The following is a 26558-nucleotide window of genomic DNA, read 5'->3' on the forward strand; positions in this document are numbered from 1 at the left end:
CAATATGGCCAAAATCTATCGTAATTTTCTCATTCCTGAAGATATATACCTTATAATACCCAAACTATAAGGTTTTTGTAGAAATTTGTGGAAAAAATCCATTCTAATATTGAATTTATTAGCTACCACTGATTACCAAATGATGATAGCTAATATATCAAATTTGCACTTTTAACTTCCTCGATGAAGTCAATGACTGAAGTGAATTTTTTATAAATTTTCAAATTTCACAAAAATGAACTCTCAAGGTGCTGGAAGTGTTGACAACATTCGAAATTCTGGTCCAAACATGACCAATGACGGTGCCGATAGAAAAGATATGAATGACAATCAAAACCAGCAAAATCAACCAAATTCAAATTACAACGGAATGAACCAACAATTCGGAAATGGTAATTTCGATCAAAGAGGAAACCAATACAATCAGCAAAATTCATATCAAAATCAAAGACCGTATTTTCAAGATAATAATTTTAATCCCAATGATAGAAATCAAGGCAATTACAATAGATTTGATCAGAATGGCCCAAATGATCGTAACTATCGAGGAAATTACAACTATAATGACGGATTTGATGGCAGAAATAGAAATTATCCAAATGACAATTTTAGAGATGATTATGGCAGGAGAGATTATAACGATAGAGGAAGACCCGATGATAATTATCAAAATTCGAGATTTGGAGGAAATCAAAATCAATATAACGATTACGGAAGAAACCGACCAAACGATTACAACAGAAATAGATACGATAACGATTACATGAATGGTCCAAACCAAGGCTATGGTTATAACCAGAGGAATATGAACTTATTTGACCAAAGAAATCAGAATTTTAGAAACGATTATGGAAATCAAGGAAATTTCGGCGGAAACTTCGGCCAAAATAGAGATAATCAACCTCCATGGAATGATAATGATAGATATAATCAATATGATCAAAGAAACCAAAACTCTCGAAATTATAATTTTGGAAATCAAGGAAACTTTGGTGGAAATCAAGGTAATTTTGGTGGCAATGATTACAACCAAGGAAATGGTAATGACATGGGTAATCAAAACCAATTTGGCCAAAGAAATCAAAATGATAATTTTGGAAATCAAGGAAACTTCGGCGGAAATCAAGGAAATTTTGGCGGTAATGACTATAACCAAGGAAATGGAAATGATATGGGCAATCAGAATCAGTTTGGTCAGAGAAATCAAAATTATCAAAATGATAATTTCGGAAATCAAGGTAATTTTGGCCAAAATCAGGGTAATTTCGGTGGAAATGACTATAACCAAGGAAATGGTAATGATACGGGTAATCAAAATCAGTTTGGCCAAAGAAATCAAAATGATAATTTCGGAAATCAAGGAAATTTTGGCCAAAATCAAGGTAATTTTGGTGGAAATCAAGGTAATTTCGGTGGAAATGATAATGGTAATTCTTACAACCAGAATTACAATGATAATTCCTCTTCTTCCAATAAGAAATCATCTAATTTCGGTGGAGGATATTCATCAGGAGGCAGAAGCAAAGATACAACACTTCTTTGCGAAGAAATAGAAAATTCTGCTTCAGAAAGAGTTGATGGAGATTTTCAAAGACTGAATATGTCTGTTGGACTTGTTTCTGATCAAGAATTTGAAGATTTCAAAATAAGAGAGAACATAAAAATCATTGGAGATTGTCCACATCGATTATTCCAATTTAATCCACAAATGATGCTTCCTGAACTTTTCCAAAACGTAAGAGAGCAAAATTGGACAGAACCAACACCAATCCAGAAAATCGCAATTCCTATTGTTATGTCTGGCATGAATCTTGTTGGAATTGCTCAAACAGGATCAGGAAAGACTGCTGCCTATTTGATTCCTGCAATTACATATGTAATTAATCAAAATAAGAAGAGAGGACCACATGTTTTGATTATGGCAAATACAAGAGAATTAGTTAAACAAATACAAGAATTTGGTGAAATTTTGACTAAAAACACATCAGTAAAAGTAGCTGTTGCTTATGGAGGAGAAAACAACAGAAGGCAACAAATAAGAGATATTGCTGGCGCTGATATTATTGCTGCTGCTCCTGGAAGATTATTAGATTTCATAAGAAATAACAACATCAAACCAGAATCAATTGGAATTGTTGTTATTGATGAAGCAGATAAAATGGTTTCAAATGATTTTGAACCTCAATGCAAAGCTGTTATATCAAGATGTCCTAAAAACATCCAAACTCTTATGTTTTCTGCGACATGGCCAGATGAAGTTCAGTTTATGGCACAAAATTATTTGGGAGAATACATCAGAGTTATTGTGAATTCAAGGGAATTAACAATTAACATTAACATCAAGCAGATGGTCATTGAAAAAGATAGGGATAGCTTAAGACAACTCGGAGAAATAGTTGAAGGTATAAAGAGATCAAAAGGTAATGAATCATATCCGAAAATTATTATTTTCTGTAAAACAAAGAGAACTGTTGAAGAAGCACATGATTATCTTGCACCACATATTAAAGTTGTTTATACTCATGGTGATGTCAATCAAATTGATAGAGAAAAGGCTTTAAACGCATTCAAACATGCAAATTATCCAATTGCAATGGTTTGCACAGCAGTTCTCAGTAGAGGTATTGATGTAAATGATATTACACATGTTGTGAACCTCGATATGCCTGATTCTATTACTGAATACGCTCATAGAATTGGAAGGACAGGTAGAATGGACAGAACAGGAGTCGCAATCTCTCTTTTCGATAGAAGAAAGGATGATAGACTTAGATATGAACTTCGAAAGTATATGGAACAAGCTGGACAAGATATTCCAGATATTTTGCAATAATTTTTTATTATTATTTGTTTTATATAAATAGACTAAATATCACATATTCTTCGCGTGTATTCCTTTAAATTCACTCAAATTTTGAGATTCAGAAGCGAATATGATTTGTTTATAATAATGTTGTTCATAAAACTTTTTTTAAATATGTATTTCTTTATAACGAAAGCTCGTTTTCATAATTTGAGATGTCAGTTATCTCATTTCGCTCAATTTTTAAGAACCAGAATGGAAAACCAGTTGATCTACAATACAATAAAAACGGATTTGATTATGTATAAAAAAAATTTATCATCATTTTATAATATCATAGTAAGACATGATAGCAGTCAAATAAAGGCGTCGAATGGGTCAATGTCTACTGTTAGAAATGCAAAGATGTTTTCAAATGCATCACAGGTATTGGTGTTAACAATTTATGAGGACTTTTGTTCGAATACACTTAGAATGGGAGACATGACGTTCGATTTTCAAATGATGGAAATGTCTTCAACTACTTTATATTTTCATATAAATTTCCTGAAAAGTCAAAAACATCTAGAACTAAATAATCATTATCGGAATAATTTTTGTCTGTTTGGACAAATTTGAATGATATAAATTTGTCTTCTGTATTTAAATGATATTTACGGATTTCTCCTTTAATAAGAGGTGATTTATTTACTTCATGAAGAACTTTTGTTTCTCCATTAATAGTTGTTCCTTCAATTTTCCATGTTTGAAGATGGCAGCCACTGTAACCCTTGTTATTTGGCACAGTTCTAACAATATATTCAGTGGGTTGAATTGAATAATTTTGTTTTATCTTCCATTGAACCCATGAATTAGGAATATTTTGAGTTATGAAATAATCGTCACTTCTATACTTATTAATTATGTCAATGGACTTGCTATAATCTATAGATGAAGCAGACATTTCGACATCTCCGCTTTCAAAATAATTTGTGACTAATGTAACAATAAACTTATTTCTGTTTTTAGAGCTGTGATTCTTTATTCTCAATAGTGAATCGCCGAATGAGTTCACAATATTTTGGAAATTATTAGTATCTGTTAAGTTTTGGATGTCTTTAATTGTTTGTTCATTACAAAACTCAAAATAAATGTTTTCGATCAAAGGATAGAACTCTTTGCTTTCTTTCGTAAGGGAAATAATGAAATTAGCAAATGAATCTTCACCATCAAGTTCAAGTTTGTCGTTGCAAAATATTCTTTGAAGAATATCAATTCCAAGTTTTTTAGAAATTGTTTTGAGTTGATCTTTGTTGATTTCATAGAAATGTGATGAAATAAAATCAATGCATTCGGAAATCTTTTCTTTTGAAGAAATATCGAAATAAAATTCAAGTAATTGAATGCAATTATTTTTGTCGATTTTCATTTGATCAATAATATGTACTTTATATAAATCTATGAGTTCTTGTATCTGAAGTGTGGTTCCAATATGAAAGATGTCTTTCAAAATTGTTTCATCGCATTCGATTTCTGTTTTTCTGTATTGGAGAATATCTTTTAAAATATTGTATGTGTCTGGTGATTTCACTTCGGTTGTAATATCAATTTTAGCAAAATTATTATCTAAAAGATACTGTGAGTAAAAAGCTTCCGAAATTGCAACTGCGAATGACTTTGTGAGGGCGATTTCAACATTGTTGATTGTTAAAATAACCTTGTCAAGTGCTTGATAATTATAGTAGTATATGTGGATGGGTTGTGTGACTTTTTTTGTAAACGTAAGAATTCATACAATATTGAACGATTTTGTATCATTTTTTTTGACATATGAAGTAAAAAATGTATGATTCTTACGGTTTTTATTCTTACGTTTTTGAATAAATCAAGATTTAAAAAATTTTCAAAATTGTAAGACATTTACACTCAGCCCAAACATAATGAAATAAAAAAAATAAAAAAATTTTTTAAAAAATAAACTTTAAAAATTCATGTCTTACATTTTTGAATAATTTATTTTTTAATTCGTAAGAAATGAGTGAATCAAAATTCGTGACTGTAAATCAATTAATGAATAAACTTTCACCAATTCTCACCCAGGTTAAACAAGTAGACGTTTATTTTGATGATTACATACAAAGTTTATTTTATAAAGGTAAGTTTAATATTAAACCTATTGCTTTTGCATTTGATGGTAAATTAATCGAAAATTCAAAAATTTGGAAATTAATTCCGGATATTGAATTTATAACAAATATTAAGGATAAATGGTTTAAACAACAAAACCACCTCACTAAAGTTCTTTGTAGATTAATGATTAAAACTGAGGAAAAAGAATTTAACGGGTTTAAATATCATCCATGTAAAATTTTAGAACTAGAAAATGAAAAACTTCAGAAAAAATTAAACGATAGACTTTCAAATGATCGTATTGAAAAAATAAATAAACTAGCAGAAGTTGCATTTAATAATGAAATATTTGATGAATATAACCTTGAACTCAGTGATGGGTTTTAAGGACCCGGGCTCAACGAGTCATGATTTATGAAATCAATAATTTGATTTATTCGCTCTTCAATAATTTCTATTCTTTTTGTTAAATCATCAATTTTCATTAATGAGGTGATTCTTGATTGAGGAATAGATTTCAAACTAATCACCCCTTTTATTTTTGAAATTTTGAATCCATCAACTTTAAACATTTTATTCAATTTACACGTTGTCAATTCTTCAAATAATTTTTTATTATTGGCATAATAGTCATTAAATTCTTCAACAGATGAAAAAATTTTTGTTTCAGTAATTGGTTTAACAACGTTTATTTTTTGTTGAACATTTTCACTTTCATTTATTTCTTCCTCCTCTGTTTCATTTATTTTTAAAATTGGTTTCATTTATCATTAAATAAAAATTAGAATATAAGTGATGAAATATATTTTTTAATTAATATTAAATCAGAAATGGCTGCAGGATTCTTTAAAAAATTATGGGAAGGAATTAAGAAAGCTGCGGGTTGGGTTTATAAAAAGGTTATTAAACCTGTTGCAAACTTTTTGGCACCAGTAGCGAAAACGGCAGGAACTATCATAGGTGGAGTATTAGGTACAAAAGCAGGTAATCCGGCAATGGGAGCACAAGCAGGTAACGCAATTGGTGGAATAGCTGAAGGAATACTTAATAAAATAGGGGGTAGATAGTGGAAAAATAAATTATTTTAAAATTATTTTTATCTTAGTATCGGTTGTAGTCTTTGATAAACTTTTTCTCCTTTATTTAAAATTTCTCTTATTGGGGCAGCTTTTGGCGTTATTGATTCAGCAATGTCACTAATTGCTTCTTTATTCTTAAATATCCAATTTGCTCCCTTCTTCATTGTTTCCCAAACTTTATGCGCTCCTCTTTTTACTTTATCCCACAGTTTCTTAAATATACCTGCAGCCATAGTTGATTATTTCATTAAAATTAAAAATTCATTTTCATCTTTTAATTTTGATTTTTTATTTATTAATAAATGACGACTAACTATTTGGTGCCAAACACTAAACCGATTAATGGAAATGTGTTTCATTCATTCGAAAAGATAAATGAAATATTCGCGAAGAATGACGGTAGAAGATATTATAGAGAACTTGAAAGTTCATGCTATGACTCTGATGCTCCATATTTTGATGATAAACAAACTCATTTAAGAATTACAAATCCGGCTCATGATGTGAACCAATTAGGTGACACATATATTAAACGCAAAGTTAAAGCAACTCTAGTTTCAAATAAAGCTTTCACATGTGATGCCGCTTTTAAATGCATGCGTTTATTCGTTGGTTACAAATCATCAAATCAAAGCTTTAAACAATTAGAAGTAGAAACCGAAAGAGGTGATGCCGGTTATCTTCAGATGGATTGTGCCCGTGAATCTTTCGCATTTGCAACATATAAACCAAAATCAGAAAGGAAAGTTAAAAAGTTTGTTCATTCGTTATATAATAATGTTCAAAAATATGATAACTCAGTATGTGGTAAATATATTGACCCTTCAGAAGTTTTCAAGAAAGCAAATGAAGAAGTTGATGTCACTTTTGATATGATTATTCCGGTAAATGATTTGTTAGCATTTCAGGCGTTCGATGATTATCCTAAATCATTTGGTGAAATCATTCTTAAATATTATGTTTTCAGGGATACTTTAGTATTTTGTCAGGTTGACCCGTTAAGAGTTGCTGATTTACAAAATTACGTTTATGAAAAGATAACTGATGAAAATTATGAAAAGATTATGAATCATATTTATAAATATGATCGCAAATTCCAACAAATCGGACTTCCTGCCAAATTAATTACAAGCTTAGCCGCTACATCTGCTGACGCAACAGTTGATAACGTTATTATTTCATGCACAAAGATGGAAGTTTTAGAGGATAAATGCATTACACCAGGATACGGTTTAATTGAAGAATCAGTTAAAGCAATACCACGTTTATTCAGTAAGGAAGATCCATTCATGATTCCAGCTCAACATATTGACGTTCGTTCACTAAATGGAGGTTGCATCACTCCTGAAGGTATCAGCTCAGATTTCTCATACGCTCTTCATAATGTTACAGATGTTGTGTTAACATTTCCGAAGAATGCAATGCAAAGAACAGTTTTAGAAAATCCAATGCTTCGAGGTCTTCAGGTCACTATAGATTCCAGAAACTTCCCCGATCAAGCGATGACCACAGTGGGCGACATATTCTTTACACGTATGCTTCAAGCTTCTGATTTAGATGGAGTGAATGAATGCACAGAAGAATACGAGGACTCATTAACTAGACCACTGAATGCAGATGATGGCACGCCATTAGCTAGAACATGGAAAGACCAAACTTCATTCTTATGCACTATTCCAGTTCAACGTGATGGAGCGGGTATATTCTTTGATGGATTAGAAACTTTCAACTCACAAGTTACAGTACAAGTGAAAGCTTATCCAATCATTCAGGGTGAAAATGACACTTACTGTTCAAAGGTGACAAATCCTCCTCAGGTTTGGTTTACTAGGACTACGTATTGGACATGGACACCGGACGAAGGTTTGAAATATCATCCAACAGGTACACACCACCACAGTATAGAAGTTCATATGATGAAATATTGATGAATAGAAATGTTTAAAATTATAAATTTATTTTTGATTAAATGGATTTAAATTCATCCACCCCTTATGAAGAATTAGCGGGAGTATATAATACATACATAGATGATATGATTAATGAAGCATGAGTGATAATAGAAATGCTCTATCTAAGGAAAAATTAATGAAAATTCCATATTCTGAATGTTACTTAAATTCAATCACTGCAGCAATTGGTAAACAAAATAAAGGTAAAACATTAACGATATTAAAACAAATTATCATTATTGCTAACACTTCCCCCTATTCACATGTGTTAATTTATATCAACCGTTCAGGTTCACCTTCAGATGATACATTTGAATCTTTAAAGCATTTAATCAAAATTCCAATTATTTATTTATCACAAGAAGAAGCAGAAGATTATTTAAAAAACTTTTTAATGTATAAAGAATTATATAATACAATCAAGAAGCAAAGATTAGAGGATAAAATTATTGATAAACAACGGGATGAATTATTTGAAACACTTTCTATTTCAAATTTTGATAGAGAATTTTTGCATTCACTAATTTTTCTAGATGATGCCGTGAAATCAAAACTAATAACTAATGAGAAATCATATTTTAATCAGTTATTAACTCAATGTCGACACATTCAGTGTTCATTCTTCATGGCTGTTCAATACTTCAAAGCATTAAGCACAAACATTAAATCAAATCTATCAACACTTTTCATTTTCAGTGGGTTTAGTCGTCAACAGTTGAACGTTATGCTTTATCAAGTGAATTTACCAATGAGCATTAATGAACTTTACACACAATATCAACAATTAGGAGAACATGGAAAAATAATAGTTGATTTAAATAAAGGAGGTGTTAAATTTGATTAACTTTTTATAATTAATTTTTATTTTTTATTTATAATTAAACATGACAGAAATAGCAAATCTTCTACAGGTTCCATTAAAACAAGGGACAAACAAAAAGGGTCCATATAATAGAACTATGAAAGTTCCAGATGGAATGAAAGAATTAGTTCATATTGTTGCCGGTCTTCAAAAAGATGTTAAACAAATGAGAAACGTTTTAACATTACCAGAAGCTCAAGCATATGCCAAACGTCATGGACCAAATTGGGAAGCACGCGAAGCAGACATTACGGGTCCAAATGGAAAACCTGATGGTATAAATGAAGTTTTCGTTACTGATGGTCAAGGTAATATTAAAGTCATAAATGGTTATAAATTAACTATGTCTGATTATCCTAAACGTAAAGCATATAATGAACGTTATCCTATACAATTTGATGAAAATGGAAAAGCTGTTAAACAATACATTGGAGAAGGTGAAAATGGTCCAATTAATTCATACCGTCATAATCCATATTCTTATTTCAATGAAGAATTAAATGCTATTGAAGAGGGACCGGATGGATTACCACGATATTCTAACCAGTTTGATGATCAATATGCAAATATTAGACCTGAAATTCCAGCTAAGAAATTCTTTAAAGTTGCTTTATTCGATCCAGTGTTCAATGAACAGAAAGAAGCAATGAAAGCAGAATTTAAACCAATTCAAGTGGCAAGAATTTCTTCATCTTCACTTTCAGAAGCGTTCAAGGAATTGATAAAGAAACCACTTTATTCTCAACAAGGTTATAACTTTGATTTAATTAAAGAAAGTGATAGACGTAAATTAGAAAAATCAGATGGTTTTAAGAATGCATGTAATGAAATGATTAAAGATATTGTAAATGATAAAATAAGACTGGAAGAAACTCAAAGCAATATCAATAACATAATTGGTGCAGTTACAAAGAAAGTATAAGCAAACAATGATGAACCTTGGGATATTACCGTAACAACTAAATAAAACTTTAAATATATTTTTCTTTTTTTTATTCAATTATAAATGAGAAGACGTTTCACAAGTCAAAAGAACACAAACGCAAAAGCAGAGATTACGGTTGGTTATAACGTAAATGATGATAAATCACGAATTATTCAAAATGTTAAAGTTAATGTTAGCCCTGAATTAACAAGGTCAGCAACTCAACCAAATTTATTAACTCGTGACTTACCGAAAAAGGAGGAGGAGCAAAACCATGAGAATGGAGACCCAATCATTTTATCTGAACCCGGTAAAGAACCTGTTGAAATTCCCACTTATCCAACATACCCCCCGCCTCTTTCATCAAACATCGAGAACCCAGGAATCTACGATTCCAGTCGCAATGCGCCATATAAAGTAGACATTAATTCTGAATTAATGAAAATTTACCGTGATATAATAATTAATAATTATGATTCAATAATAAATTTAATTGACCAATCTGGTTTAATTATTTTACCTTATGAATCATTAATTCACATTATCGCCATTCTTTGTGATGTTCAAGATTCAGACGTTAAGATTCAATTTTCATAGATGATGAGGTTTCATGCTGCGGAACAGTTGCAAAAATAAATCCTATAAAGGATATTAGCACAATTAAGATATCAAAGAACGGAACAACAACTGAACTTCATTTAACATATAATGATATTTATAATAAAATAGTTGATGAATATAAAATATCACTTGAAAAATTCTTTGTTAAGGCTATTTAATATTCAAGCATTAACATTATTGAATAATAATCCTTTGAATCATAATCAATAATAATTGACCTTTCACCAGTTTCTATCGTTTGTTTTATTTCTTTTTGTTCCCCACTATCCGGATCGGTCATTGTAATTGTTTTTGTTATAGTATCAGCTTTATCTTTAACTTCAATCTTTTTTCCATCGGATATTTAAACCAAAATTCCAAAAATTCGATATTGTCAATCTGTTCATATTTTAATCTATCAATTACATTTTTAATACCATCTGAAAAATCTTATGAAATGGTCATTATATGGGTTTGATTGAACTAAATTTGAATGAAGTGAAATATAACCCGATGATGAATATGACATTGACTCATATTTTCTGAAAACACTAAAATTTATAACATGAATGAATTTCTTATTCGTTGAATTTATGAATTCTTGAGGTAATCTTATTCTAGTTTTATTTATCACTGGAAAATAACGCTTTACCATATTTTTAATCGTAATAAAAATGTCAATTATCAATATTATTTCGAATAATAGCTGTGAATTAAATTTAACAGTTAGCGGAATTTATAATGTTACTCTCGTTTCTGTGAGTGGTAAATTTAATCCCATTCTTTTAGACCCTTCAGATTATATATCATTTATTAAAGATGACCATGAAAAAACGTATGATATGTATATAAATAATGTGATAAACGAAATGGGATATTAACATGATTTTAAGTTATTTAAATGAATCATTTATCGTATGGTATGAAGAAAATTTTAAATCAAAACCCGATAAACTTTTTGAACTTGATGAAATAAATAACCTTATTAAATTTCCGCTGAAAATTAAATTTTGTACTCCTCATCTCGTTCATTGTTGGGATATTAAATTTTGAAAAAGATGTTGGGGATGTTTTGTATTCTGACACTGGTTCCAATTTCATTTTAATCAAATGTGATAAAGTTAATACCCCAATGAGATTTTCACATCAAACATTAGACCCTAACTCTTACCCATCAATACAAAACATTTTATCCATCAACTTAAACATTTTCTTTATCATATCCGTTTCAATTATCCGGGAATTCATTTATTCTTCATTCAAAAGATTTATCAAATATTAAATTTAGAATAACTGACCTATTTGATTGTGATTTAGAATTCATGAATGAAATATTATGGCAATTTCAAATAGAAAAAATAGTGATGAGATAACAGATTAAATATTTATTTTTAAATCATAATAAATGATTAAACAACAGCAACCACAACAACTTAAGCACAAAGCACCCAGGTCCCTCAGACCATTACATACGCCATATATGCATATAATTCAAAGACGGCAGAACAAACGCAAAGGTTGAAATATGGAGATTTGGAGATAGTATTGAAAAATGACCATTTCGAATTCGTTTGCAAGGGTGGTGCAGTGATATCAAATATAAAAGAAATTTTATTTATGAATTCAAAAATTAAAGGTATAACGGATGATATAACATCAATTCCACCAGAAGAACAAAGATATTACGCATTAAATGCATTTCCTAAAGTTTTGAAGATTGGAAGATTTAATTTAAATGAGGAATTCATAAAAGGTTTCCTAAATGACATAATGAGAAAGCAGATAAGGAATATGTGGATAGTGATTAAGAAGAGGCAGATAAGGAATATGTGGATAGTGAGTTAAGAAGAGGCAGATAAGGAATATGTGGATGAAAAAGATAATGAAATTAAAGAAATGGTTGAATGGTATCATGAATGGACATCAAAGATTTTAAAAACTAAAGCTGATACAGGATGGGTTTCAGGATGTTTAGACCTTAAAGCGGAATAAAACATATGTTAACGATGAGTTAGGGAAGAAGGCAGATAAAACATATGTTAACGAAATATACCAAAGTTTGATAGGAACAAAAAATATTGAAACTATTGTTGGCGACTTTTCTGTCAATGAAGAAAATAAATATTTTAGATGGCAGTTTGTACACTCCTTAAAAAATGGTATACGGTGGAAACTCATTCCGAAAAATAACAATGAAATGTATGTAAGTTATAAAAAGAATGATGACACACAAGTTAAAGTTCCATTAGACAACAACTGTTACTTAAACTTATATGGAGACGAACAAAAGAATATTTAAGAGTTTATGAAATGGCAGATATGACATTGCCTGACCCAGCTCCAGCACCATATTATTATGACTATGGAGATGATGTCAGAACACCACATATAGATGAACAAAAGTTAACATTATATTTAGATTATTATAGATATAAAAGATATAATGCAATAGAAAAAACGAGAATAGTATATTATTATACAGATGACAGAAATAAATATTATAGTCAAGATTTTACCTACCCTGAAAACATAAGATTATATTATAAAAAATATTCTGACACAAACCAGAAGAAACCTGAAATAGTTACACTATATCTTAAGTTCAAAAGAGACAATCCTATAATATCTCATATGTTTGATTTAATGAACCCAGTGGGTTCTATTTATACATCTATGGATGCAAGAGGTCCTCAAGTAATGTTTGGTGTTGGTGCATGGAACAAATAGTTGACAGGTTTTTGTATTGTGCAAACTCTTCAAAGGAAACAGGAGGTTCGAAGAAAATTACTGAAGCAAACCTTCCACCGCACACTCATACAGGAACGACAAACTTTTCTGGTGACCATAGTCACTCATTAAGAGACCATCCATTATACAACTCAGAATATTATGCTGGCAATGACGTTTTATCTCCAGATTATAACCATTCGGCAAAAAAGACTTTTCGACCAACTGAACCAGGAGGAAATCATTCACATACTTTCACAACAAATCCAACAGGCTTGGGTGAAGATTATATGCCACCATTTATGACTGTATTCGCATGGTACCGCATTTATTGAATGTGCTTGAGCCTACTTTGCAGGCTTACCGCGTTCATTGAATGAACTAAATATATTTTATGTTTGTAATTAATTAGGTAATGAAGTAATGAATGAACTGCAGAAATAAATGTTTACGTTAATGTTTACAGGTTATTCAATAATGACTTATTTTTGAAGAACTGAAGGTGCTACCATGTTACCATGTGCTACCAGGTCATTTAACTTCTCTGAAAAAGTGTGACAACATGACATTTTGACAACAACACAGGAGGAAGGCAGTTATGAATTATTTTTGAAGAACTGAAGGTGCTACCATGTTACCATGTGCTACCAGGTCATTTAACTTCTCTGAAAAAGTGTGACAACATGACATTTTGACAACAACACAGGAGGATTAATGTAAAAATAAATTCAAATCATACTTTATAAAGCTTCATTTACAGTATTTTCATCGTCAGTAAATGAATCCTCATTATCGTTTGGTTCAACCTGTTTATATAATCCTTTCATTTCTTCTTTCAAAACATAACACCATGTTTGTTTACCGTCTATTCTTCTATGTTTCCTATCACATTTATCCTTAATACTCATTTGAAAGTTTTTGTCTTTCATGTCTGATGGTTTGCAGAATAGAGCATTTTCACACGTCATACCTGCACACAATTCATCATAATGTGTATTTATCCATACATCTAAAGGATTTGTTGATAACTCGATTAAATCTTGTTTGGCTTCAGTCATCGGTATGATTCGTACATTAAATGATGAAAGGTCATATTGCATAAAATACGTCAGTAAATTATCATAAAATTCCTTAGTGCATGAATCCATTAAATTCTTGAAGTAATCAAATTGACCCTTGAATTTACCATTAACCCTTAAAACTACGTATCTTCTGTCTCCAACTTCAATTTTGACAGGGTAGACGTTGTTAGTTACGAAAATGAAGTTTGCAACGTTCTGAGCAGTTCTTCTGGGTTGATTCTTTTCATTAATTCTAATCTCATTATCCGTAATAATTGATTTCAAAGCGTTGAAGTTTGCGAGTCTATCTTCACCAACATTCTTGAGTTCATTAAGTACAAGAAACATTTTATTTTCAACAACCGAATTGAAATTACCCGTTAGCTCACTTATTTCAGTAATGTTTTTACATGAATAACCAGCGAGGAGTTCAGAAATAATGTCTGTAAATCTGTTTTTACCTGTTCCCTGAAGTCCTTTCAAAATAATTGCTGTTTCATTCTTGATTCCGGGATGTTGAATCATTGATGCAATCCAGCCGAGAAGGTATTTATACACTTCATCGTTATTATCACAAATGACTTCTTTAATGAAATTCATAAACATCTCAATTTTTGAGTAATCTGGTTTTTCGAGAATGTTGTATTTATAACCCTGAAACGTTGAGAAAACATCTGGGGAATCAGATTTAAAGCAAACACCCTTAACGGTTAATGAGGATAATTGATTTAGTAGTACATCCCATGCTGTGATGGTTTTACCTTCTTCTTTAAATAATTTAATCATTTTGAGTGACTCTTTCATGTTTGATTGAAGAACGAATGATATTTGATTCATTTTGTCGTGTATGTTGTAATCTTTCTGAATGAAATATTTGTTTCCACAATCTACAAAACGGATTACACGTGATAAATCCTCAATTACTTCAGAACTGTTTTTATACTGATGATTTTCAGCCTGCGTCTAATATCTGTTATCAAAAACGAGTCATCAAGTTTGATATCAAATGTTATTTTTGGCTTACGTAATAAAGGTAAAACATATTCATCATAATATTCCTTTTGATAAAGTTTTAGAATCTTCACCAAAACAAATGGAGAAGTCATTAAATGTGCATATCTACTACGTGCTTTTTCAAAATTACTTTTTGCATTTTCAGTTAAATTGCAGAAATTATAAACGTTATCGTATGCTTCATTAATTAAATGATTAGGTAACGAATTAATTGCTTGAAACAGTGTGAATAATGTATTTCTTTTTCTAAATTCATGTTTCCACCATCATTATGTACTTCAAAATCACAGATGCCATCAACTATGCTCTGGGCAAGTTTATCGTCAATGTTTACATCTTTGTTTTCATTCATTATACTCTTTATTTCTTCGCTCTTCTGTTCAACTCTTACCTTAATATTCAAATCATTTAATATATCGTTTACTGTTCTGGTTAATGTTGAATCATAACTTCCACGAATGAATGAGTATGTTTTGATTGGTTCTGTTGCATTCTTGCGAACTCTTGAATCAGCCATGACTACTAATGAACGCTTTGAATCATCCATAGAAGTCATTATGTCAATATCATAATCATTGCAGGAATAACATTTAATCATTCTGTTCGAAACTGAATAGAAGAAATTAGTGTTGCAATAAATGTGAAGACCTCCTGATGCGGTTTTAACGATAACATCTTTATCCGAAAGTTTTGATAAAATGTCTTTTCTAACTGTTTCTTTAAGTTCATCATTGTATGATTTATTGATATCAACATCTATAATCGTTAAATTTGAAATTTTATTTACTAATAAAGCCACACCAGTTTTCCTTCCTCTTCCTCCATCATGTTTGAGGTAGTTATGTAAATCAATCCTGTTTTCACCAATTCTTTCGTTGAGGGTTTTAGTTTCTGCCACAACTAATTCCTCAGCTAATGAATCAATAACTTTTTCATCAGAAACGATATAGTTGCTGTTGTTGTTTGTTGCTGTCATTTATATAGGAATAAAAAAATAAAAATAATTTTAAAACTAACTTTATTTTTGGGCTGCATCAAATTTTCGTAAATGTTGTCAAAATGTCATGTTGTCACACTTTTTCAGAGAAGTTAAATGACCTGGTAGCACATGGTAACATGGTAGCACCTTCAGTTCTTCAAAAATAATTCATAACTGCCTTCCTCCTGTGTTGTTGTCAAAATGTCATGTTGTCACACTTTTTCAGAGAAGTTAAATGACCTGGTAGCACATGGTAACATGGTAGCACCTTCAGTTCTTCAAAAATAATTCATAACTGCCTTCCTCCTGTGTTGTTGTCAAAATGTCATGAGGTTAGAAATGAGGTTAGATCTAACCATCTACCCTAAAAATTATTTTTGGTGAATTCAATAAAAATAAATGGTTCATTTACTCACAATATTTTTGTACAAAACAACCCCAAGCTTTTAACTTCTTTTCTGCAGCTTCTAATGCTATCTTAGCGAGTTCATATTCTCTAAATTCTCTCTTTAAATTTTCTTGTTCCCATTGGTCTAGTTCGTATGGAGAATCTCTATAACCATAACATAACTCACGTTCATGTTCTAATTGTTTTTCGCACATTTTTCCAACTTCTTCTTCAAACAAAGGTTTAGCATTCTCTACTGTATCTTCAAGTTCTTCTTCATCTAATTTCTCATGAACTTTCTTGTCTATGGAGTCCATAATATCTTTGACATAAAATGCATACTTTACAGAGCACCATTCAGCAACAAAATGAACGAGGTCAGGATGTATGTAAATACCTTTGAATTCATTTATAACACCCTTAGTAAGCTCATAAAATGCTTGTTTTGAGGTCGAGCCACTTTTGGCTCCACCGTATTCATTCATCCAAAACTCAAGAATTTCCTGTATTTTAGCACTATTGAGAAATCTGTTTAAATGGTTTAACTTTCCTGCTTCTCTTGCCATCTTTGTTGCATTAATGTAACCATCCTTGTCTCTACGTAAGACTTCAATACCGTTATAAGTGCCTTTTGTGAATGTTTCGCCATTAGATTTGTTAGTGAATGTTTTTGCTTCGACTGACATTTCTGTTCTTACATACAAAATAAAAAAATAAAAATAATTTTAAAACTAACTTTATTTTTGGGTCATTTACACTCATTCCGATGAAGTCATGACAAATCATTTCCTGTGTTGTTGTCAAAATGTCATGTTGTCACACTTTTTCAGAGAAGTTAAATGACCTGGTAGCACATGGTAACATGGTAGCACCTTCAGTTCTTCAAAAATAATTCATAACTGCCTTCCTCCTGTGTTGTTGTCAAAATGTCATGTTGTCACAAACTTTAGAACGGCATAATTTAAATTTTTATTTTTATCATAAATGGATACCCCACAAGCTCAAAATTTACCACGAATCATAACAAGGGAGGAAATGATAAAAATGATGCAAGAACATGTTAAAAATAACAAACCACTAAAATTGAGAAAATGTGGTTATGCAGTAATGATGGAAAGAGAGATGTTGTCGAAGAGGAATAAAAATTAAATTTGGATTGAGTTTAAAAATTCATCTTTATTAAATTCATCTCTTCCAACCAATTTATTTATTCTATTAAATTCTTTTATTTTTGCTTCACTCAGTTTAAGGATTGAACGGTAAGTTTCTAATTTTTCGATTATTTCTTTATCGTTTTCAACCCCACCGCATTGTGGCTTCTTTTTGTAATAGCATATTTTTGATTTAATTCTGTTTAGTTTCTTTTTATATTCATCGTCTGGACTCTTGACTGCTTCGTTGTCACTCATTTCTTACGAAATAAAAAAAATTAAATATTATTTAAATATAATGGAGTAATAAAATAAATCGGAATTTCTATTAATTTATTGTCAACTTCAACTAATACATTACCGTTAATATATCTAACAAATTCAGCTATTGTGTCAAATCTTCGTCTTCTTTTTGTCATTGATTTATCAGTTTTTCCATAATCGAGATGAATCAAAACTTTATCCCCTTGTTTAAAATTCATGAGCCCCGAATTAATTTGTTCACGTTTAACATCATTTAACTTTTCCATTTGCTTTCTAATATATTCCCATTCTTTTGAAATATCATTTTTCATTTCCACTGGTTTCATGTTTATAGTTCTATGCCATGTATTATTGTAATAATATACTAACTGTTGTATGATGGAGTCATGATTTCCATCCCAGTATATCTGACCGTTAACCCCTAACGCATCTCTAAGAGTTCTCATTACCGCATCAACTATTTTATTATGAAACGTATATGGAGAGGGTGAAAAGTAAAAATTAATTTGTGGGAAATAATGAGTCATAGCTGCCTGAAATCCTTTATCACCATCACCCCTGATATTATCTACTCTTTCATGATCTAGTAAGTATTGAATAGCTCTTCTTGTTTCCTGTTCTGTTTTCCCTTTCACCGGAATGCAATATAAATATCTAGTGTTAATGTTAATGGCAAATAAATAAGTAACGTTTCCTTTTGAATATTCCAGATGATCAATTTCGTATGAATATGGATATGGAGCAAATGAAGGTCGACTAAATTTTTCCTTTAATGGTTGAATTTTCGGGTCAATTGGTTTATTTAATATCTTGAAATCCTTTTTAAAATCTTTTTGCTTCTTAAATGTTTGAAATGGATATAATAAAGTGAATGATGAAGGATTAACTGAAGGAGGAGGCGGTACTGTCGTTGGAGGTTTTGGTGTTGTAAGTGGTTTAATTTTATCTGCTTTGATTTTGGATTTCATTCCTTCCTTCATTAATTCTGGATGTATTCTATTCATTTGTTTTAAATATGCTGTATATAAAGGTTTGATATACTTTCCCGCTTCGAGTTTATGTTGAAGGATGAATTCCAAAAGTTGATCTTCATTTAAAAGTCGGGCTGAATATGGTTTAACTAATGAATCATAAATTAAAGCTTGTGCATCATTTATGGTCTGAAGGACCTGGGTGTTTTGTTCCTTTTGTTTTTGTTCCTTTGGCTTTGGTTTTTGTGGCTCAGGATTATATAAATTATATAATTCATCAATATCTTCTTCTGTTAATACTTTATTTTTGAAATCTTTCAATTGTTTAAGTTGTGATTTAGTTTTTCCCTTTGCATATTTATTATTTTTAATTTTGTCTTTAATTTTAGAAATTATTTTATCATGATATTTCAAAATTTCATTTTTATAATATGGATAATAATAATCCATATCATCACCCGTTATATTGTTATCATATTTTTGGAGATATGCTTTTAAATCATAATAATTAAGAAAATTTTGATTAAATACTAAATCATCAATTAAATTTTTTAAATGTACGTTATCCATTTATATAAAAATAAAATCAATGTTTTAAGGGTGCCCACCTCTTTGATCAAGAATCAAAACCATCATTAACGGTTCCTTTTGTCTCTTCTGTGGCATTTCATTAAAAATAAACTTTTAAATAAATGGCATACAACATCCATTTTCACAACATACAGCCTTAGTGTGTGCTCCTGTTAATGCAGTCTTACCAATTGTTAAGCGAGTCATTGACCCGTTTTTAAGTTGTAAATTAATATTCTGACCATCGAAAATAACTTTATCATTTATTATATCCAAATAATTTTTAGGTGTTAATTGTTTATTTTGCCTTAAACTAACACCCTTCATTTTTTGTGCAATCTTTTTAAAATCACTTCCATCAATTGAACCGTTGAATGATGTATAACACTTAGGACATAAAGCAACCATGTTATCACCTTGTTTCTCAATTGCTAAACCCAATAATTTTTTCTCATGTGCTTTTTCTTCAGCTTTATTCTTTAATTTAGGTTTAAATTTCTCATCAAAACAGAAGAAATCAAAAGGTGTGAATTTGAAAATGTTTTTATCATAAAATTGTTTATCGGTAACAATTGCTTGAAATGCTTGAGTGTTAGGAAGATTTGGGTCGCCAGCGATTGCCCAATAAGATGAATCAGTATCACCTTCAATGAAATGAAAACGATTAACATCCATGCATTTATACATAAAATCATAAATGAAAACCAAATACCAGTATTTAGCATTATCTAAAGTGAAGAATGCCTCTTGTAAACATGTATCACATCTATAAAATCTATCTTTGAGCATCACTTGATATGTATCCTCACCTATTTCTCTTATGTTTTTAAACTTATTTGACATACATGCAACGCGTGACTTCTGTGCATTCATTATTTTAGTCTTTGCGTAATTTTGTGTATTCATTGCATCGTAACCATATGATCCATTAAGCGAAATCTTGCAAAATAAACTTTTTCCTTTATTTCCTTCTAATTCAGCCTTTTGTCTTTCGTTCATAAATTTGTTCGCAAATTCATTAAAACAAGTGTTTTTCGTAAATGTTAAAATTGATTGAATGTCATCAATGATAAAATGAAATCTGTCGATTAGATACCAAAGATAATAAGAAGAAAATGGTTGATATTGGTTGTGTGTTGATGCTAATTGAGTTAATTTTCTCTGTTTCTGGTCAACTGGTAGATTGTTTGATTTCATGTAATTATACATAAAACTGCCAATTGTTTTTTCATCTGTGATAATATCTAAGTTTCTTATTATCGGTAAAAAGTTTATGTAATCATTAATGTATTTTTCATCAATGTGACCCTTTACTTCAGCCACGAATAAAGTATTTTTCTTCTTAATAATTCCCAGTGCTTTTGCTTTCTTTGTTGCTGTATCACAAATGATAACACCATTCAATCTTCCCGGCATATACATTTTATGGTCAGTATATTGAATGAAATCATGAGGAATAGATGAAAATGATGAAGGATATAATGAATTAAAATCAACTCCAACGAAATGAGTCATAATGTTGGTGGTGTCCTCATTTAATACAGTTTTAGTTTCTGGATTATATGAAAGTTTATTAATGTGCGTGATTCCTTTAAGATTAACACGATGTTGAACATTTGATAGACCACCAGTAATTCCATTACGGAGAATGTGATAAGCTTCAACTGAATCTAAAGTCATTGGTAAATTATTTTTTAATGCATAATTTCTTAAATTGATTCTTAAACGTTGAACATCTTCATCTTTATTTGATTTTACGACATTGCAATAACAACACATTAACTGACAATTTTCTTTGGTATGTGGTTTTTCATTATCGATTCTATCCAATGTTGGTTTATTTGCATATGTAAACGCTTTACCACACATTTTGCATTTAGATGAAAGGATTAAATCGTGATAGTATTGATAGTCATCCATTGAAACATTGTTTTTAGTATCCCTTTCTGCTTTTTCATCTTGTTTCTTATATGATTCAATTTTATATTTCCAATACTTTTTTGTTAATTCAAAACTTGATTCCACATTTTCTTCTTCTGGATATGTTTCGTTAGGATTGAAGTTCTTATATGCTAACGCGTAACGAATCATTGATGCATTCGATGATAAAGAAAGATTATGAAGCATGTCAATTTTATAAACAAATGTTTCTTCGATAATTTTATCAATTGGGTCAATCATAATTTCAACATCTTTATTGCAATAATGAATAAAATATTCTAATCTATTCTCAAAATTTTTAGCATCATTGAGATATATTTGATAATCTGAATCGGATATTGTTTCTTGTGTTAATGCTGAATAAAATGAATCTTTCGTGAATGGTTCCTCTTTATATAATTCTTCTTCGTAATTTTCCCATGTGATGAATTGATAAGGGAAAAAGGATTTAACACGTGATTTATTGTTTCCGAAATCTTGAGTGAATTGGTCTAATGTTCCACCCGCTATATAATTTCTGATGTCAATAAATCTTAATTCATATGGACAGTTTGTTTTCTTTACTATGACTTGCTTAAATTGAGAAGAAGAACCCAGCATTGATTTTATCTTCCATTTTGCAGTATTTAAATCACGAAGAATTAAATTTAAATCAAACTTTCCCGAATTAAAACCTATGATATTCACTTTATTGAATTCCTCATCTAGAAGTTCTTTAAATGCTTCCTTCTGTTTTTCATTTAATGTATTCATTAATTCTTCATATTGTTCAATATTTGATTTAGCAACTAATGAACAGGTTGAAAATAAAAATTCAATCCAATCAGAGATGAACGAATCACTTGATGTTAAGCAAAAATTCCTCGTAAATGTTTTATCACGGTCTACGACCTCGCCGCTTTGCGGCTTTATTTGACAGTTGATGATACCATGAATGGTTTTAAGTAAGCGTTCAAAGTTGCACACTCAGAAAGTTGTAATTCTTCTTTAGTCTCTAATGTTTCGAAGTCAAAAGTAATATAATATCTTGTTGGTTTATAATATTCCTGCAAATTATGTGCTAATAGCCACTGATATATCTTCTGTTTCGTAATATGTGGTGCATATGGTTGTTGTGTGTTTTGCAATTGAACGTCTTGAATTAATCTTCCATTATTTTCTTTACATTTCTCACAATTTTTAAAAATCTTCTTTGGTTTTTCCTTTCTGGATCATCACGGATAGAATATACTTCTTCTTTGCAAAAGGGGCAAACTTTATATCCGGTGAGTGCTTCAACGTCTGTTATTCTGTCAGCGTGAAGTTTTCCACATGGACTCTGTGTTAATAAAATATTTACTGTTTCAAATTCTGGATCTATCATTATTGATTCCACTAATGGAAAGTCTACCTTGTTAATGTCTACGTCTTCTGGTTGAGGTCACAATAATAAAAATCAATATTAACGTTTAACATTCTTGCTAACCTCTCACTTTCTGATGAAATGTCAAATCCTTCATATGCATCTATGGCTTCATTTAAATAACTTCTACGAGTTTTAGGATTAACACCATCAGGAATGTTATAGAAGCGTTTAAATAACCTTCTACCTTCGGCTCTTATTTGATTATCATTCATTTTAGCTGTTCCATTTTTGTTCATTTATGTAAGAATAAAAATTAAAAAATAAATAAAAATAAAGTTTATTTTTTTTAAAGTACGAGACTCAGAGAGTCCAGGGCTAAAGTCCATAAAATGAATTAAGAACACATAAATTTTTATCATCTGCGACGTGACGAATACATTTTAATTTACTCAAGAATGCGTACCCTGATACATTAAATCTAATTCCTGTCTTATTTAATTTCACAACTTTGAAAAGGAATGTATGAATAGCTATAAAATGATGAAGATGTTTTATGGGTTGCTTCCATTTTTTCTGAAATAAATGAATAAATATAATGTTTATAAGTTTTCATATCTTTTATATTCTTAATAACGAATGGTATAGACCTTTCAACTTCGTCTTCCTTCGGTGCTGTTCTTTCATATGAAACATTATTGGTATCTTCAATAATGAAACCACAATCACATAAAATTTTATAGGTTCCAATTGTTTCTTTTGATATTTTATCTAACAAATCAAAAACTTTATCAACACCTGTACATTTATTTAAATAATAATTTGTGTAAATATCATGGTCTTCTTTCTTAATCGTATTTGTTGCATATGTTACATTTTTCAGTGCTTTTTTGAATTTTTCAGAATCAAGAGGAGGTGAAAGTAATATACATGGATAATCTCCATCGTCAATAAATTGTAACTTATGTTTATGAATAAATTTTGTGCCTTCTTCTGAAAGTGTTTCGTCAATATCACCATCTAATAAATTTTTAGTAGATTCCAAAAAGTAATTTTTATATCTTTCTCATGTGATTTTTGAACTTCTGATTCTGAAGCTGGGATATTCATTAAACCCTCTACTTCATTCTCAGCATTTCTCAATTCCTTAATTTTTTCATCTATTTCATTTCTTAATTGTTCCAATTTCTCAATCTCATCGTTATAATATTCATCTTGTTTTAATTTTTTCTTCAAAATATTCAGGAGGTGTTTCAAGGCTCTCTGAGCCCAGGTCCTCTGGACCATAAAGAGGAATATTCTCCTGTTTTTCAACTTTTTTGGGATATAAATATCTCATTATAGCCTTTTTAGTAATTGGTCCGTTATATTTAAATTCATTCAACAATCTGGAAAACTCTTTCACATTCTGCATATATGTTGGATAAGAACCGTCTCCAAAATTTTCTAAAATATTTTCTAATTCTGAATTAGTGAACTTTAAAGATTTCAATGAATTAGTTGTTATACTCATTTATCATTAAATAAAAAATAAAAAAAATAAATTTAACTTAGTTTTAATTTTACGTAAGAAGTCAATTTTTTAAATCTTGATTTATTCAAAAACGTAAGAATAAAAACCGTAAGAATCATACATTTTTTACTTCATATGTCAAAAAAAATGATACAAAATCGTTCAATATTGTATGAATTCTTACGTTTACAAAAAAAGTCACACAACCCATCCACATATACTACTAATTATTGATTCTCTGGAGTACTTGGTTATTGAGCTGAATCAAAACCTTTTTTTGATGGCAAAATTATCCAAAATTTATCTATTGGGTAGAAATCCCTGTTTAGGTTGGAGTAGGGGTAATTTTAGCTAAAAGTGACACACCCTTCACGGGTGTGATTACCGATCGGTAATTTCGACAGTTTAGAATTTAAAATTTTTTATGGAACTGTTGCGAGTTTCATAAAGAATTTAAGGAATATAAGCAAAGATTTGAATCAAAATCTTAGACCTAAGCCGCTCGATTCGCTCGCGGCTTCCGCGAATTACAGATCAGCAAAGATTTGAATCAAAATCTTCGAACTAAGCCGATCGCTTCGCTCGCGGCTTTCTTTATTATTTTAAATTTGCATATTTCCATCAAAAGTTCATAAGGTAAAAAATTTCGTTTATATTATTGCAAAATAAAATCTTCATTATCAAAATAATATTAAATGATAATATAATATAATTTACAAACAACTATTATTTAATAAAGTTTAATTGCCAAGGTTCATCTAATTTTTTGATTTTTAATGTTTTATGAATTTTATTTATCATGTATATATCTAATGAAGATTATATATGTAGAAGATAAGTACCTTAATATGTATGTAAAAATTAATGAGATTTATTTTGAATGTAGAACCGAGCAATTTTCAAATTTTGTGCTTTTTTTGAATTTTCTCGATACCAGATAAGTTGTGTTGGCTAAATAATATATGGATACAATGTGTCTTATAGATGAATATATGCACAAAGTTTAAGAGGCCATTTTCTTTCAGAAACCGAGATTTGTGAATTTTTTCAAATTTTGTGCTTTTTTTGATATTGAAATTTCATTTCATTTTTTTGATGCATATCGATGCACCATGCGAACTTAAAGAAAGGCTATCTTATATAGATGCTATGAAAGCTGTCATTGATAACGAATGCCATGCAGGTTGTCCATATCAATTAAAAAAAAATCCAAATTTAGGGGGAACAAAATTAAAATTCAGGTGCAGTGCAGATAAATGTGAAGCATGTATCTCATTTCTAAAGGATGATGAAGAATATATCCTAACAGAATATAATGGAACACATAATCACAATCAAATCAAAGATGAGACAAAGAAATACCACACATTATCACAATGCTATCGTCGGGTACTTATTAATTTTATAAAACAGGGGGGTGATCCGAAAATGGCTCAAATTGAATGCGACAAAAAACTTGATCTGGATGATCCACTTAACAGGCCATCTTTTTTGAATGCATCTTCAGATCAAATGAAAACAATTCAGGAAAAAGGAAATAAAAAGATCAAAGGTATTCAAAAGTACGATGATAATCAATTCAAGTCAACTCAATTATTTAAGGGTATCAAAGAACAAGAGTCACCAAAAGATTTAATTTATTTCGATGTCGATAATTACAACAAACCAAAGAAATTAATCTTTTATTATGCTTCTTTCAAATTTCTGGACATAATCAAAATTGTGAAAGAGCATTTTATTGATGCAACCCATTCATTACTTGAATTTAAAATGTTGTTTTACATGATATCAGCCAAATTTCCAAATACACATGCATTCCCAATTTTTCAATTTGTCGTTTATCCAAACACTTCAGAAAATATTGCATTCTGTCTCAAGGCATTTTTTAACTGGGCAAAAGTAAAACCAAAATATTTTATGTCAGATTGTGCACAAGAAATCGAAAATGCGATTATCAACTCTTTTCCAGAAGTTATCCTTCATTGGTGTGCAGTTCATGTAATGAGGGCGTACAGAAAAAATTTGAAAGATTATGCATTTGAGAGTTCAGACAAATTGATATTAGATACAAAAATGAACTATCTTGCATACGGCAGAAATGGCAAGAAAGAATGGATTGAACCAACGTTCAAAAAAATTCTGGAAATAGCCGAAAAATTCCCAGAATTTTCAAAATACATACAAAATCAATGGATATCAAACCAAGAAAGATGGACAGCCGCTGAAAGAGATGAAAATTTAGCTCTCACAAATAACATTTCAGAATCGATTAACAAAAAAATTAAATATTACTACTTTGGCGGAACA

At 30.1% G+C, this 26558-nt stretch overlaps 12 protein-coding genes and 5 pseudogenes across 17 annotated transcripts, besides 2 other annotated features; 7 read left to right on the forward strand and 10 right to left on the reverse strand.

The window, feature by feature from the left end:
* Positions 1-211: 211 nt before the first annotated feature.
* On the forward strand, positions 212-2894 carry TVAGG3_0806250 (helicase protein; the record flags this gene model as incomplete). Its single annotated transcript, XM_001300082.1, has 1 exon — positions 236-2833. The coding sequence occupies one exon, from the start codon at positions 236-238 to the stop codon at positions 2831-2833; it is 2598 nt and encodes an 865-aa protein (XP_001300083.1).
* Positions 2895-3131: 237 nt separating this feature from the next.
* Positions 3132-4645, reverse strand: TVAGG3_0806260 (nerve growth factor signaling pathway; the record flags this gene model as incomplete). The annotated part of the gene is made up of 1 exon (XM_001300083.1): positions 3324-4211. One exon carries the CDS (start codon positions 4209-4211, stop codon positions 3324-3326), a length of 888 nt encoding a protein of 295 aa, XP_001300084.1.
* A 1097-nt stretch (positions 4646-5742) lies between these two features.
* TVAGG3_0806270 (N-acetylmuramoyl-l-alanine amidase family) lies at positions 5743-5979 on the forward strand (the record flags this gene model as incomplete). Its single annotated transcript, XM_051247522.1, has 1 exon — positions 5743-5979. One exon carries the CDS (start codon positions 5743-5745, stop codon positions 5977-5979), a length of 237 nt encoding a protein of 78 aa, XP_051082997.1.
* A 29-nt stretch (positions 5980-6008) lies between these two features.
* On the reverse strand, positions 6009-6224 carry TVAGG3_0806280 (uncharacterized protein; the record flags this gene model as incomplete). Its single annotated transcript, XM_051247523.1, has 1 exon — positions 6009-6224. The coding sequence occupies one exon, from the start codon at positions 6222-6224 to the stop codon at positions 6009-6011; it is 216 nt and encodes a 71-aa protein (XP_051082998.1).
* A 1861-nt stretch (positions 6225-8085) lies between these two features.
* Positions 8086-24326: a mobile genetic element.
* Positions 8569-8787, forward strand: TVAGG3_0806300 (uncharacterized protein; the record flags this gene model as incomplete). Its single annotated transcript, XM_051247524.1, has 1 exon — positions 8569-8787. One exon carries the CDS (start codon positions 8569-8571, stop codon positions 8785-8787), a length of 219 nt encoding a protein of 72 aa, XP_051082999.1.
* On the forward strand, positions 8828-9429 carry TVAGG3_0806310 (uncharacterized protein; the record flags this gene model as incomplete). The annotated part of the gene is made up of 1 exon (XM_051247525.1): positions 8828-9429. A coding segment is annotated over one exon (602 nt), but the record flags the coding sequence as incomplete, so codon positions are not given.
* Positions 9812-10509, forward strand: TVAGG3_0806320 (annotated as a pseudogene). Its single transcript has one exon. A coding segment is annotated over exon 1 (698 nt).
* On the forward strand, positions 12528-13392 carry TVAGG3_0806330 (annotated as a pseudogene). Its single transcript has one exon. A coding segment is annotated over exon 1 (865 nt).
* TVAGG3_0806340 (uncharacterized protein) lies at positions 14131-14955 on the reverse strand (the record flags this gene model as incomplete). Its single annotated transcript, XM_051247526.1, has 1 exon — positions 14131-14955. A coding segment is annotated over one exon (825 nt), but the record flags the coding sequence as incomplete, so codon positions are not given.
* Positions 15467-16108, reverse strand: TVAGG3_0806350 (Prim-pol domain family; the record flags this gene model as incomplete). The annotated part of the gene is made up of 1 exon (XM_051247527.1): positions 15467-16108. A coding segment is annotated over one exon (642 nt), but the record flags the coding sequence as incomplete, so codon positions are not given.
* Positions 16520-17065, reverse strand: TVAGG3_0806360 (uncharacterized protein; the record flags this gene model as incomplete). The annotated part of the gene is made up of 1 exon (XM_051247528.1): positions 16520-17065. One exon carries the CDS (start codon positions 17063-17065, stop codon positions 16520-16522), a length of 546 nt encoding a protein of 181 aa, XP_051083003.1.
* On the reverse strand, positions 17645-17908 carry TVAGG3_0806370 (uncharacterized protein; the record flags this gene model as incomplete). The annotated part of the gene is made up of 1 exon (XM_051247529.1): positions 17645-17908. One exon carries the CDS (start codon positions 17906-17908, stop codon positions 17645-17647), a length of 264 nt encoding a protein of 87 aa, XP_051083004.1.
* TVAGG3_0806380 (integrase core domain containing protein family) lies at positions 18028-19455 on the reverse strand (the record flags this gene model as incomplete). Its single annotated transcript, XM_051247530.1, has 1 exon — positions 18028-19455. A coding segment is annotated over one exon (1428 nt), but the record flags the coding sequence as incomplete, so codon positions are not given.
* TVAGG3_0806390 lies at positions 19570-20687 on the reverse strand (annotated as a pseudogene). Its single transcript has one exon. A coding segment is annotated over exon 1 (1118 nt).
* Positions 21747-23037, reverse strand: TVAGG3_0806400 (annotated as a pseudogene). The gene has a single exon. A coding segment is annotated over exon 1 (1291 nt).
* TVAGG3_0806410 lies at positions 23226-24251 on the reverse strand (annotated as a pseudogene). Its single transcript has one exon. A coding segment is annotated over exon 1 (1026 nt).
* A 258-nt stretch (positions 24327-24584) lies between the features above and the next one.
* Positions 24585-26558: part of a mobile genetic element that runs on past the window's edge.
* TVAGG3_0806430 (MULE transposase domain-containing protein) lies at positions 25347-26154 on the forward strand (the record flags this gene model as incomplete). The annotated part of the gene is made up of 1 exon (XM_051247531.1): positions 25347-26154. A coding segment is annotated over one exon (808 nt), but the record flags the coding sequence as incomplete, so codon positions are not given.

Source organism: Trichomonas vaginalis, chromosome VI (assembly GCF_026262505.1).
Source record: "Trichomonas vaginalis G3 chromosome VI, whole genome shotgun sequence".
Classification (NCBI taxonomy): domain Eukaryota; phylum Parabasalia; order Trichomonadida; family Trichomonadidae; genus Trichomonas; species Trichomonas vaginalis.